The following is a 15,531-nucleotide window of genomic DNA, read 5'->3' on the forward strand; positions in this document are numbered from 1 at the left end:
TCATGAGTCGAAGCTACCGGTTGAGATTGTTGACAATGAGATAGGAAAGTGGCTCTCGAACGAAACCATTGAGAACTAAACGTCGACGAATAACGATTTGTCCGTGAAACGGAATCGCCCGATGGCCACTGCGATACGAACGTGATTAAAAATGTATCGACGTTACATTTAACCTTTAGAGACCCAGGAGACGCTGTGTAATGTTCCGCTCTCACGCCACCTTTTATTTCCTTATTCGAAATTTTCGCGATCAACAGATTTAGTCCGACTCGGGCATAACGGACGTAATTAATTTGCGCAAAAACTCTTACAGCCATACGGTTTGAGTAATTACGTTATCACCTTAATAAGTCTCATCTGGAAAGGTTCGAGGCAAAAAGCGGGTAGGATATTGAATTATTTTAAAGCCGCTTCTACCTCGTTAATGCTGCGAGGTCAGCGACGTTTGAATGGTCAGACGGAGTAATTTATCTCCAGCTTCTGTATTTATATCGCGCATTCAGAATAAGATCTCGGAATCCTGATTAGATCCTTGACCCAAAGTTTGAATTTCATCGCGCATCATTGCACTATTGCAGAAACCGCGATGAACACCTCGAACAGCTTTAATAAGATCGCGTTCTACATCGGACTAGAACATTGACGTATATGTACGGTTCTAAAAGGTAGCAAGTCAACTGGGAATGCATCGATCGTCATTTCAAGTACTATACGAGGTCGTTCTACGAGCCGTTCTTGACGCATCGGCCAATCGCGACGACGATCGAAGCGCGTTTCAAATTTTATAGCTCTAATTTCGCGGAAGGTCTGATTGGCTTGAAATGCTTTTCATGTTCGATCTTTCGGTAGAGAGGTTTCTCGACTTTGATTCTAAGTGTCCCGAGAGAAAAAGAAAGAGAAAGAGAGACAGAGAGGGAAAGAGAGAGGGAGAGACTTGCTATTAGAATAATTTATTTATTTATTCTTTTTATCATTATTAATTTTGTATATTCTTTATATCTTTAAATTAATAGTTTTATCATTATTAGAACAACAATAAAAACTAATCAATTTTAAGAATAAAATAAACTAAGTTAATACAGTAACTTATTGCGTGGTACGCGAGTGGTCGGTTATTGCTGTAGCTCTCTCGTAGTTTCACCAGAATTGAAGTTATTGTCCGGCGTAACTTGAAAATCTTACCAGGTCGAAATGATCGTCTCGCTAAAGTCGCCACGCGACCCACCCAACTTATCAGGTTCCGCATAGTTTCACAGAAAGTTCGTAACCCATACATTTTTACGATTCTTCGTAACGCATACACTTTTGCGGAAGTTCCGCTCGAATTTAAGAAACGCACGAAACCGTGCGGATGTTTATCAAGTTAGAAGTTTATCTCGGTATAATAAAAATCGACGGGTAACAAAAAAAGAAGAAGAGAAGGTCTCGAGGGAAACTGTGGGTGTCCTCCTTCCCGAAAGTCGAACGGTTATGTAAAGTAAGGAGGTATCCCCTGTAAATTTAATGCCGGATCGTGTCCGCAGAGAGAGAGAGAGAGAGAGAGAGAGAGAGAGGTCGACTTTCCACACCCTTTCCTTTTATATATCTCTCTCCCTCGTCACCTTTCGTCGTTCCGCTCTTTTTTCTTTCGGCGTTGCGTCAATCCTCATAAAAAAGTTCTCAGCACGGTCGTGTCATCCGCGTCATATTTTTCAATTATTAACATCGGCGAGATCACTCGCTCTCATTTCCGAGCATAATTCACCCCGTGGGCATCGCGTTGGCAGAGATCTATTTCACACATTCCCGAAATTCTGCGACTGGCTTTTCCTCCTTCCCCTCTTGTCTCTCTCTCTCTCTCTCTCTCTCTCTCTCTCTCTCTCTCTCTCTCTCTCTCTCTCTCTCCCTACATACACGCACGCATACACACACAGTTGCATCACCTCAAATTCATGTTCATTATAGATAGATTCCTAAGCCATTAACATCCCTATAATCTTACCCGTTCCGAACAACGCCATCAATCCTCTTCGCCCTAAGCCGTCCCTTTCCATCTCAATTTTCCTGATCATTCCTCGCCATCCGGTAATCTTGTAAAATGATAATACGACACTATCACTGGATTCGGTGAAATAATAGCGTGTCAGCTGTTACATTAATTAACTGATGTACGGTCGGAAAGTCACGTTATTGGTATTATAGTCACAAAATATTTTTCATTTTTTGTACACACAGTATTTTTCCCGAACGACAATTTCTTTTTATTGGACTGAGGGAAAGGAGGGAGAGAGAAGGAGAGAGAAAGAGAGAGAGAGAGAGAGAGAGAGAGAGAGAGAGAGAGAGAGAAGGATGGTTTTTGCCTCTGGCTCGGACGTAAATAGATTTATTCGATTCCGTCTGTGATCGAGGATGTTTTCTCGCGCGTTTTCCAGGGAACGGACACTACGGAAGAAGAAGTGAAAAAGTTCACGTGGCGTGCCATCGGCAAACATCCGAGACGACGTCGGGGAAGTGTGCGACGCCGGCGACCTGCGACTGCGATTGCTAAATTCCCACTTGCCCCGAGGATATGTTATTTCTGAAGGCACAGGTTCGCATCGCGCGGATCAAATGTGCCCGCAATGGCGGCGGAAAGTGGGCCAGGTCGGCTGTCGGAGCCGAGCCGGTAAGTTAACGGCGACAATGTAAAGCAGTTTCATCCCTTTGCCCGGTTCGATAGCGCCTCGCGGCTGCGGGATTAAACTTTAGATAGAATCGCGAACTTTATTTATCTACTTTGATAACGCGCGAGAGACGAAGCGATGCTATATATAGTGAAAATGACACCAAACGAGATAAAGCTTTAATTTCGCGCGGATATGATGTACGATATAGCGCAAACGGCGACACGTACCGTAATAGGTACCTAAAGCACGAACTTACTTCATAAAGAGATTTAATTTTTTTTTACAAGATAATTTAGGAGAATACTTTTTTGGAGAGATATGCATGATCATTTGTTCGCGTGAGCGCGTCACAAACGTACGGGAAACGCGTGGCGAAAATTAAGGTCAGTGGTTTTAAGATACCCCGCGCGTGCTAGGTGCTATAGGGGGACAAGATCTCTCGTGCTCGATTCCTTCATTAATCCTCATTATTCTTCGTTAACCTTGCTCTTGTTCCTCATTAATCTCCGTTAATCCCCGGCGGAGCTATCGCTGACTCCACTCGTCGGGAACAGGCGAGGCAATGAAACTGATAATATTCTTGATTCACTTCGCGCGACCCTTTCGCGCCACATTCTAGCACTCTAATCTGGCAAAACAAATAACTAGTTGACTCGAGCTTGTTTGCAGATGCAACCAGGAGACGTCAGTTGCGGCGGCGATGAAACACGAACGACGAGACAACGACGTTAAGGTGCGATCGCCTGGAATGAAGCATTGAGATAAAGACCCACGCGCATTACCGATGAGCGCCCGAAGTTTATGACGAGATCTCGCCGGTTGCAGACCGCGAGCTCGGAACTCGAATTTGCGATAAAGGTAAATGGTGTACCGTGCTCTCCGCGAAATATCGGCACCTCTCGTTGCAGCTGTCGTCCTCGTATCGAATCGGATGTCGAGCACACAAAGCCCCGCGGGTTTCCGCGACAAACCGCGATCTGTCCGTTTAATCGGACTCCGTTGAACCCGCGGGAAACGCGAGCGTCGATCGACTGAGAAACGTACACGGTACACGGTACACGGACACTTTGCGAGATCTCCAATCGAGCGCCGATTCCGCGTCGTACGTTTCAATGCGTAATTATCACGGATTATTCTCGTGAGTGGAGTCGCGCTCCGATCCCGGTGTCGATCGACGCGGAATGCGACGCGCGTTGCCTCGAGAGCGGAAACGGAGCCGTCGTCGTAACAAATAATCGATCGCGGATTCTCGCCGTAGAATCGCGCCGGCCAGTGCGTCGAGTGCCTACTTTCCAGAGTCGTCTCTTCCGTCATGCGAACGGAAGTCGGTGGACGTGCGGCGACGAGCGTCGCGCGGGGCTTCTCGTCGGGCCTGTACCCGGTGACCCGGGTGAGCACGAGATGAAAGCGCGCGTCGCGTTCACATCGCGAGATGTCGTCGGGACTGACTGGATGAAGGGCGGGAGAGGACGGGACGGGATGAGGACGGCCGGGCAAGTGTCCGCGGCGATCGGCCGCGGCGGCGGGTCGAGACGTCGTACGCTAATGCTGCTGGTCGCGATCGCGTGCTGCTGCTGGCTGCTGCTGATCGGCGAGTGCGCCGGGCAGAAGCCGATCAACCTCGGCGGCAGCAAGAAGCGTGACGTCTACATCGCCGGCTTCTTCCCGTACGGCAATCACGTGCCGGAGGGTCACATCGGCCGCGGCGTCATGCCCGCGGTGAAGCTCGCGGTGGAGCACATCAACGAGCACCCGACCATACTCAGGGACTATCGACTGCATATGTGGTGGAACGACACGGAGGTGAGTTCCTCTGTAAGATACGACAAAATCCCTGAACGCTAGTTAGCGAATCCCTAAATGCGAATTTCTCTTCCTTCACTTTTTTCAGTAAGGTTACACCTGTTCCTCTCTAATGTTACGCTCTTTCCACTTTCGTCTCTCTTTCTTCTTTCTTTTTCCAATTATCCTCATCCTTATACATTGTTGAAGGTGCAGTTTCTTTTTCATTATTATTTGATTACGGGCTCGCCCAAGTCTTTTGCCGAGTCGTCGTTATCGCAAGGGTCGTTAAAGATTAATAAATTATTACCTCGCTTATAACTTTTTCCATCACTGCTCAAATATATTTCTCGATCCAGAATTCCTAATCGTTAAATAAAGAATGATATTATTTCATTACTGTGATACTGATATGTAGTAATGTGAGGATAAGAGATACACTGGCCATTAGAGACTCCAGATGTTTGGCTGCGCAACTGAAATAACGTGTCCAATCGAAAATTGATAAATTATTAGAAGATTTGTATATATTTATATCTTCTTTCGTTATTCTCCAGATACATTTCTCAATCTTAATTAAATTGACGACAAAACGATGATTGATCAAAATTCCTCAAGACTTTTCATTAAAATGTCAAGACTTTTATCCCTCATTTTTTCTACTTTCTATTAAAATGCAAGGGATCAAATTTGATACGTAAGGGAAAAAGTAGTATTATAAAATCCTATTTCATTTTAATAGCTTGAAAGCGTCCAATTTCGGTAAATGTATTTAATAAAACATCAATTTGTAAACGATTCAATACCCTATAACGTAGCGAAGTAGAGAGATAAATGCGAGTTCTTAAATTTCATCTTGAGAGAAAATCACGGAAAGCACTTTAAGAATAATTTTCTGGTAATATGGACTATTATATAAAACTGCAGTGAATATTTTTGCAGTTATTTTAAAAAATGATAGTGGATTTATGTGGATAGTGGATGAATTGTGTACAAAAGAATTAAAATCTTAAAACATATTAGAATTACAATTATTGCTTGCGACGTGTAATACTATATCAAGTTCTCTAATAACGCTGCTGTAAAATTGAGTTAAAATATCACGATACCACTGAAATCTCTTCTTATACCTATAAAAATGTTATACGTCTATAAAAATTATAAGTCTGTGAAAACGTACAATTGTCGGATGGTTGAATTTCTGTACTCTACAAAAGAGTACGGAAGAAGTACTTCAAAAACATATAACGTAGCAAAACGAATGAGATTTTTGCATGACGGTAAGAAATTCTTTGAAAATACGTAACGTAACAAAATCGGTCCAACTAATGTAGCTCCGAGGGACGGAAGACTTCTATTTGTATACATAAAATCCATATAACTCGTATATACAGATGGTTATATGCTTGTTTGAGAGAACAAAATGTGACCCACCGGTGGATCCGCTTTCATGAGAAGAAAAACATGTCTCATCATTAGGTATACACAGCGTTGAACACATACAATAGGAAACCGATATAAGGGATGGGAGCAGATTCAAAGTTTACGCAACGTCATTGTAGACTTATCGTTCACAATCGTATCCGATAATAATATAGAAAAGATATCTGTTTCCACCGTTTCTTTCGATATCTCAGTTAACCGATCGTATAATGTCACGTTTATGTACCTGTCTTTTTATGTGACTCATCGATCTGTTCAATTCTATTAACAATTCAGGATTCGAACATTTAGTAATAATAATACGCGAATCTGTTTAAGTTTTGTCTAAAAATATTCTTATGTATATGCCTGTAGAAACTAGATAATGGAAATAGAATTGGACTTGAGCGTACGAAAATGCCGTGCAATCTGAAATTTAGGTCAAGGAACAAATCAATTTTTATCGCTGGAAAACTTTTACAAAACGAAAGAGATAGAAAACGCATATACGTATTTATCGCAAAATATCAGATAAGAAATCTAATATTTGTAGACTGAAAAGCGCGATTCGATCTTTCTCCTAAATCTATTATCGGATTTTTTAAAGCAGTCTCGTCGCGTCTCTGTTTTACACGGATTGACGCGCGCAAAAGGGTAGTTCGGTGCTAGCGTTATTACATCCTGAAAAGTTATTTTGCTATGTTATTATTATCACGCGGCATCGTCTCGACGTCAAGTGCATAAAAATAGCGTCAGGCCGTATGCGACCATGCTCACGCCATTATCTATCGTCGAGCGCTACCTCGACTCCTCTTTTCTGGAAATTTCGCACCTCGGATTTTGCTATTAAAATTTTTCACAGAATAATACTGCACAATGGGAAATCTAATGAAATTCTTCACAATTATATTTTTAATGGTTAGTGGGTCAACGAATGTTATTATCACTTTTTTTTTCAAGTTTGCAAGAAATGGCCTCCATCGGTGGCGAACATGACATCCGTTATTCTTTTATCTATTCTAATAATTAATAAAACTGAATCCGCATATTTGTGTGTTTTTTTTTTATGATATTGCCTGTGTGTGTGTAAACGGCTTATCGATTATTAAAACCGCTAATATTTTTACAACAATAATTAATCGAATAATTCAAGGATTATTGTTGTCTTGATCTTTTGTTGTTTATTTGTTTGTTTAAAACTGCGTTATTTAAAAACAGCTGAACCAATTTTATCTGAAATTTTAACACCAGACGCGCGGCAATTATCTCTTCGTAGCGCTAAAGCTACGTAATAATATTTTCCAAACGTTAACGACATTTTTAAACATTAATCGATTAACAAATTTCTAAATTATTAAATATTTATTTTCGTTTAAAACGGCACTTGCACCGGTGAAAAATGGCCGTATGAAGTACGGGTAACTCGCTAGCTAGTTATTAATAAAACTTTTATTGATATTGATTTTTTCGTATGCGCCACCCTGTTACATTATACATTTTCAAACACGCTCCGATTCGCTCGACGCATCGAGACTGAAACATAAAGTCGTTATTACGAATCACCATGTTACAGCCGCGCGAAAATGATCTCTGCTCTGGATAATGGTAATGGGGACAGATGCGGAATACGTTTTTTTTCCACTCTGCGAATCGAGAATTAAACTCATCGAAATTACAGCGCGGAGCAAAATTTGTCGCGCGAATTTGTGACGCATTTGGTTCTGCCGAGAATATTTGACGGGTGAACGCATTGTCCCGAGAGAGAAAGAGAGAGAGAGAATTGGGGGAGCAAGGAGGGGAGGGTTGGGCTTTGCCTTTGCCAGCCATCGCCGATATTGCGCATCGGTCGATACATCCAGCCAGCAACCGCCACTTGTATCTCAATTTCCGCTGAATTAGTATAGCTATCGACGCGGGACGATTTATCGCGTTGTTTACCGCCGCGATCGCGCGACGACAGCGATCGTCGCGCATTTCGTGGAATCCTCTTCGACCCGATCCAGCGCCCGGCCCGCGGTTCGATTCCACCGCAAATGTAAACGATCGTCCGCGCCATGCGTTTGTCCTACAAACGCAAACATCCCCCGCCACGTCGCGAGCGCATACATTTTTCAGACGCGGATCTCAGACATCGAGACAACAGTTTCGGTTTCCGATTTGCGCGTCGACCGTGCGTATACGCAGCCCTAGCCGCCTCTCGAGTCGCCCCGAACTAGAAAGGTAGACATGGGGAAATTGCGGAGAAAACTTGCCGGAGTAGGGGCGCACACCCGAGTCAAGGATACTCGACCGCGACTGTAACTTCGAGGGGGGAAAACTTTACGTTTACCTTTCTCTCTAGCGTCTGGAACTATATGCGAGACACCCATACGAACTCGTGGCTCGTGCGCGAGTCTCGCGGAATTAGGTCCCTTCATGACGTCTGCATCCGAAGGGGGTGGCGCGGATCTGCAAGCGCGCGCGCGGTCGCGCACGCTTTAAATTATGGATGGAAATTTATGCGAGCGCGCTATGGGTTGCTATGGGTCGCGCGATGCCTATGAAAAACAATGCGCGGGCGAGTCGTTGAGCGGAAACTGCGGGACGGTGTAAATCACAGCTTTCTCATTTCGAGAAACGGAAGGATTTGCGAGAGGCAATCGACGTAAGATATTTTCGGTACTTACCCTCTTTCATTTACAGCATCCGACCGCGAGGGAAGTGTGGAATTTTATTCCGTGCCAAAACGACGAGAGAGAGAAAGAGAGGAAAAGACGCTTATTACGCCTTTAACAAAAGTACGGAATGTTATTGTTGGACGCGCGATTCGAGCTATTTTGCTCTCTTATCGGCTCTCCCGCGAAATATGGCACTACTACATTTAGCGAGACCTGTCGGAAATTTCTTACACGTGCTTTACACCTGAAGCGTCCACTGACCGGAAAGAAAGAATGCAATGAGATTATCTCGTTAAATATACTCGACGTACTTTCGATAAAGCGCGATATATATGTATATATATATGTTTATATAGAGCGCTTCACGCTTTATCGAAAGTACGTCGAGTATATTTAACGAGATAATCTCATTGCATTCTTTCTTATATATATAAAAGGTTGAAAATTCGAGGCGAACTCAAGAGTCTAGGAAACGTCTGGTAAAAATCAAGAAAATATTCGAAATATGAGATGTCCAAACGAAAAACGGTTTAAATCGCAAAAATCGCAAAAAATATTAGACGCGATATTACGAGGCTCGTCGTTACGTTTCTTTTTACTCACGTTTTTCACGGTTCATGTTTGCGTCAAGATGAAGAGTGATGATTTCTTATATCGAAAATCCTCTTTGATATTTGCAGAATCAACAAGTGTTTGTTGGTTTACAGCCAGAAAATAGAGAAGGGAATAGATGCCAAATCAGTGGGAAAGGGTGAATATTGTTGTATAATGTCGACGTCATCTTAATTAGCGGAAGATCAACTCGGAAGCTTGCGTGGGATAAAAATTGTGATATTAATAAATCTAGAGTAATTTAGAGCGCGCAACACTCTTCGATTTTATTTACTTCGGAGAGGAAGCACAGAGAGAACTTTAACTATTCATACCATAATGGTTTTTTTTTTATAATAAAAATAGGAAAAGTATTTTAAATATGCCGTCGAAGGAAGAACTTTGTTTTCGAAAGTTGAATTTTTGCAGAAATAAATTTAATGCGAGTGAATACAAGCGCTTTGTGCGTTGTAGCTGAAATAACAGTTAAAGCAACCAGGAATGATCTTTGAGCAACGAGTTATCTCGGTGACGGACGATCATTGGGACTGACATCGCATATTCCGTTTGAGTCACGGTGTCTACATGCTCCTTTGATATCAGCACCATTTCGAGTGTTCTTTTTCACGTGGAAATTGATTCCAACGTATCGCTACATTCTCTTTGCGCTCACCGTGGATGACCTCGTTCCGAAGACAAGATGTAAAAGGATATAATTGTACAGATGAAAATAGGAATTCTGACTGGACAAAAACGGAACGAGTCCGCACCTCGCGCATGAAGCGCTGAATCTATTATAAGCCCTCTGAGATTTTCACAAAATCAATCAAGATTATATTTTCAAAATAGAAACTGCGATTCGCGCAAACAACATTTTCTGAATTGCTCCCGTTGATGTTCCGCCATTATCTCTCCCCCATGCATTTTCCGTCCTCATAATTCCCTCGCAAGCTACTTATTATCTAGCGTTAATTCTTTATTTAAAAAATTCATAAAGGTGAGAGCGCGACTATTTTTTTTCTTCAAAAAATTTTTTTTAATTATATCCACATTTATCGCTGTCTAGAGGATTCCGTCTTGCGTTTATTGCATGTCCTCTTATTCTATTTTGCATCGATTTCCAATACGCTGGTTATCACGGAGCAGAGATAAAAATCCGTCCTTGGAAATTATGTTACGAGAGAGAATCGTGGTACTCGAGGAAGAACTCGTAAGTTCATTAGTCGCCGTTTAACGATCACCATAATACCAGAGATCTGAAAAGAAGCCGGTAGGAAGAATGGATCCGAGCTTATTTCAAATGTGCTATGAAAACGAGGAGAGGCATCGTTTCATCGACCTCGAACAACGAGGGTCGCCGCATTGTCGTGGCAAATGGCAAAGAATAATCCACCATTACGAAAGAAAAGGTGGCGCATCTCTATACGCTTAGATGTCTGGGGTTAAATCACGAAAGCGATATCGATCCAACGAGGCGGCAGATATCTTAATTATGCGATTGCGTGTCACGGAACACCCATGTGGAAAATTCGTCGCGTCGAAAAGCAGCAATTTCCTTCGCGCGAGAGAATAGGAAGAATTAATTTTAAACTGCATCGCCACAATTCACCCGATTACACGGTTGAATTAATCAAATCCGGATGCGCATCGATCGGCGCGAGCAAAAAAAGGCAGATCGCAGTGAAAAATATACGAAAATAGCCAGACGCGTCTACACGCGTGTTTGCCGTATAACTGATGCTGGTAGTACTTGAAAATACCACGTGGCTCTCAGTCGCGCACCGATCGTACACGGTTCACAATATCCTTTCGGCAAGTAATCGGAAGCGATTAATCTTTCCCGTCTTCGTACAAGCTGCTCCACTTTTTGTCGTCAGCTCAGCTTTCCTCCTGGGCTAACTTCGAGACTCTCATAATTCGATATGTCTGGAAGCTCAGCGATTTTCCGAGTGTGAGCGCGCTGTGTCGTAAATCGCGACACGATTCTCCGGGTTCAACGAACGAGAAATTATGTTAAAGAAAAAAATACCGCTGTTTTTTCATGGCTGTTTACCTTCCATTGCGAGGAAAAGAGAATAATGCTGTATTACGTGGCTTGCACAGACTAACGTTAAATATATATATAACGCGAAAGTATAATGAAAACGAACATGGATAACATATCGCGTGTATTGCAGTGTAGTGCCGCCGTCGGGATGAAGGCGTTCTTCGACATGATGCACAATGGGCCGCACAAGGTGATACTCTTTGGTGGTGCTTGCACACAAGTCACGGATCCGATAGCGAAAGCCTCGAAACACTGGCGCCTTACGCAGGTAATGCGACGGTAAAACGTCGTGGTAAATATTCATGGCTTGCGGGAGACTGTCCTCCTTCTTGCTCTTCTGCTTATTTGCATACTCACACACAGACACGCCACGCACAGGGGGGAAAGAAAAAAAACAGAAACAAACACGAGGCTCGTAGGAGAGATGCGGTTATATGCCAATATTCGTTCTCTGCTTTTACTGTTGCAGCTCAGCTACGCGGACACCCATCCTATGTTTACAACCAATAGCTTCCCGAATTTCTTTAGGGTCGTGCCGTCGGAAAATGCCCTCAACGCACCGCGAGTGGCGTTGCTCCTGCACTTCAACTGGACCCGGGTCGGCACGATTTATCAGAACGAGCCCAGATATGCACTGGTAAAGCCAATCTTAATGCAGCGAGAGAGTATTTGTTCAGTAATAAAGCCGAATAAAAAAAAGAAAGAGAAGAAAGCAATTCATAAAATTTAAAACAATTTTCTATACCATGGTCTATTCGAAGTCCTTTGTTGCAAATGAAAAAGTTAAAATTGATAATTTTTATTCCGCCCGTACGGCAAATACACACTTTCTATACAATATAAAAGCACGGTGTATTATAAGAAAAAAACGGGAAATCTTTTGAAAAAAGGTCAAGCTTCTCTTATATATTTTCCACGCGTTGGATACCATTAGGAAAGTGATTCAAACAGTGGTTCTCGACAGTTGGAAGCAATTGGAGAAATGAAAGGGTTAATTAATCCCGTCGCGAGAGCGCGTCGTTTTCCACGCGCGCTCGCGGGCGTGGGTGATGTATATGCAGCAACTGTTCCATTTACATTATAAATGGAGATTTGCCGTCGCTAGCGGCCTGCTTGAACAAGCTAAATGCGCGAATGCGCTCGCGTTATGGCACGTGATAAGCATTCGGATTGAAAGCGGCAGTTCTCTCGCCCTCTCTCAAGGCGCGCATCTACCCTGTGAATCGCGTTTCCAGGTGCATAATCGGTTGGTGGCCGATCTAGACGAGAGCAAAATAGAGCTCGTGGAGACGCAGAGCTTTGCTACAGAGGTGAGAACGGCGCTCGAGAAGCTCAAGGAAAGGGACGTGAGGATTCTCCTGGGAAATTTCAACGAGGTGTGGGCCAGGAAGATATTCTGCGAGGCTTACAGGTTCGGCTTATACGGCAGAAAGTATCAGTGGGTCATCATCGGGACTTACACCAGGGAGTGGTGGTTGAGCACGAACAGCGAGTGTGACCCTGCCGAGCTGTCCAAGGCTCTTCAAGGTGTCATCCTGACGGATCTGCTTCCGCTAACGACCGAGGAGCAGCACACCACATCCGGAATCGTGAGTGTACCGAACTGAAACTGTATACTGTTGGTTTTCGATTAAATCCGCGCGGATAGTTCCGGGAAGTCGAATCTCGTTCAAGAAGTTCAAGTTAGAAATTACTTGGCCTCTAAATTAGAATTGATCGAAAGGTCGCGTTTCCCCGTTACATAAATGTAATTTAATCGTATCCGAGGTTTTCTTTCCTCGGTAGAAAAGCGACGAAATGTTATTTCTTCCATTCCACGTGAATAGCTGAATACGATTCTGAAAGGATTACGGAAGAATCACGATCCAGATTGGCTGAAGAATCCGTAGATGGAGTAGAATAGTGCTTCGAGTATCGTATCTGTGCATATTTGCTCGAATGCATTTCTGATCGAATATCAGGTCTCCAAAAATTGCGTTTAATCGCGCCTCGGAGCGATCGCGAGCGGTTCAAATGGAAACGACGTATATACGATGCGACTCTTTGAGATTCGTCATACGCGAGGGCACACGCCTGTTGCGTCTCCATGCATTCGGTTTGATGCGTTTCACCCCCAGACCCCGGACCAGTACGAGGAGGAGTACAATTCGAGACGGGGCGGCGAATACTCCAGGTTCCACGGATACACGTACGACGGCATCTGGACGGTCGCGCTGGCTGTAAAACACGTCGCGCGCAGGATACGACACATCCATCGTAACCAAACTATATCCGACTTTCGGTACAGGGATGCATTGTGGGAGAGGCTCTTCCTCGAGGCCCTCAGGAATACAAGCTTCGACGGTGTCACGGTAAGCTTGGCCCGTCTCGCAATTTCGCCCCGCAACGACGCCTCTTTGTCCCTTGTGCGCCGAACACAAACCGAATAATGTCATTCGACATAAAATCCTCAGTGCTAAAAACGAACACCGTTATAAAGAGCGGTAGTTTTCTGTGGAGATCATCTTGGATAAACAAGTTTAGATTACATTTTCCGCTCCTACTTATCGGTGATAAATGGTTTGAAACAGTCTTTAAAAAGGTTTTGCAATTCTAATCCGTGTATTTACTTAATGTTTTATTTTTGTTGTACTTAAATGATAAACAGAAAATTCGCGGGAGAAGGAAACGCTGTTGTACCAAGTATTCTCTTTCAGAAAATTATGATCTTACAGTACTTTTCGTTGACGCCATCAGTTGCTAACGAGTTTCTGAAAGGTATCTAAAAAGTTAGGTAACTACAAGACTTTTTAATGTTTCGTAAATTTCTCTAATATCTTTCTTGATATCAAACTTTTGAGTTCAAAGAACACACTCTAAAAATATACTACAAATATTTAATTTTTCATTTTTAAGTATTTCGTTTTGCTTTTCTTAAAATATTGTATATTGCTTGTTATATTTAATTTACCATGAAAATTGTGGATGAGAATAATGAAATTTTAATTTTTTATAGCAATTCTATACACGTGATTACTTTTGATTAGAATGAAGTGTGTGCATTTATATGATATATTTTTTAAAATAATTGTTCCAATAAATTTTTAAAACGTTTTAAAAGTTGTGACATTTTGTGTGTTTCGTGGAAGAAAAAGAATTTTGCTGAGATTATCACCTTTCGCTCTAGTCCTTCTAACGATAATTTCCGTAGCTCAAAGAAAAATATTTCCCTTTCCGCGCTCGATTGATTCGCGTCTACTTATCTGACTCCAATTCGCCAAGTTGTTATTTGTGTCGAGGAGGGCATTGAGATATCCATTGTTACCGTGAGACTGCCTCCGGGTATTGCGGAGCCGGGAGGAACTCACTTAAAAAGACGAGGGAGAGTAAAGGAGAAGACGTTTATAAAGAAAGGCGAAGATTGGAGAGCGGAATCTTTATACGTTCTCTCATTAGACGAGCGACAACCCTTGCTTTCGATCGTCGAGCGCGTGAGCTCGACGACGACGACGACGAGTTGCTCGGTACTTTGTACCTGTCGTGGACAGAGAGACGCGGAGGAACACAGGGGCCGCGTTTTTCAGTAATCAACATTTGTACTGGGCGCGCGTGTTACACTTGACCGTCTCTTTGCCCGACTCCGAGTGTCTTCAAGCGCAGGCATCACTTTTCTACGCGTGCCTAACCGCACGAGCTAACCGAGGCGAAATTAATGAGTTGAACTTTTTTCCCTTCCTTTTTCATCTTTTTTTTTCTTTTTATTTCTCTTTTCTTTCATTCGGATATATACCCGTGACGCAGTGCTTTGCAACGCCACGGTTGAGCGCGTTTTAGCAAAAAGGGATGCATACGTGTATGTACGGTAGCAATAACAGAGCGGGAGAATGGGACCGATCGGCGGTGAACCGAATTGAAATTAAAACGAAATCAAAAACATGACAAACCGCCAGGCGAGTTAGCGAGGCAAATTGGCATGAGTTGATAGCGAGTTGAATCGGTGAGCGGGCTTTTATTTTAAAATCCCGAAATCCGATTCACGATCCCGATCGCCTGTGGTAACCGTCCTGTATAATAACGCGACAAGGATGTGAGAAATATAAAATTTTGCAGGGACCGGTCCGCTTCTATGACAATGAGAGGAAAGCGTACATTCTTCTAAAACAATTCCTGGGTAAGTTATTTCTTGATATTGGCGCGCGCGCGCGCGAGCGCGCGAGAGAGAGAATTTTGTATTTAGAATTAAACAGATAGATCAAAGTACCTATTTCGAAATAAATTTCAGAGTACTGGCTTGTAGTACAGCAACTAATAAAGGAATTCAATTAAAAACTATATCGTGCGGAACGCGCAGATTGCAACTTTAATTTAACAAAAGAATTTTTAAATTGCACTAATGAATAAAATATAT

General features: G+C 43.0%; 1 protein-coding gene across 3 annotated transcripts in view; it reads left to right on the forward strand.

The window, feature by feature from the left end:
- Positions 1–15,531, forward strand: part of Gaba-b-r2 (gamma-aminobutyric acid type B receptor subunit 2) — a 32,363-nt gene that overhangs the window by 6,534 nt on the left and 10,298 nt on the right. For 2 of the 3 annotated variants that reach the window (XM_071775856.1, XM_071775858.1), the window contains 7 exons: positions 2,412–2,644; positions 3,315–4,448; positions 11,275–11,412; positions 11,614–11,781; positions 12,380–12,733; positions 13,262–13,495; positions 15,234–15,294. In XM_071775856.1, coding sequence (XP_071631957.1) covers positions 4,047–4,448; positions 11,275–11,412; positions 11,614–11,781; positions 12,380–12,733; positions 13,262–13,495; positions 15,234–15,294 — 1,357 coding nt within the window. In that variant the 5' untranslated portion in view covers positions 2,412–2,644; positions 3,315–4,046. The remainder of the gene's footprint in view (positions 1–2,411; positions 2,645–3,314; positions 4,449–11,274; positions 11,413–11,613; positions 11,782–12,379; positions 12,734–13,261; positions 13,496–15,233; positions 15,295–15,531) is intronic. The other variant, XM_071775859.1, reaches the window with a different exon arrangement.

Source organism: Temnothorax longispinosus, chromosome 4 (assembly GCF_030848805.1).
Source record: "Temnothorax longispinosus isolate EJ_2023e chromosome 4, Tlon_JGU_v1, whole genome shotgun sequence".
Classification (NCBI taxonomy): Eukaryota; Metazoa; Arthropoda; class Insecta; order Hymenoptera; family Formicidae; genus Temnothorax; species Temnothorax longispinosus.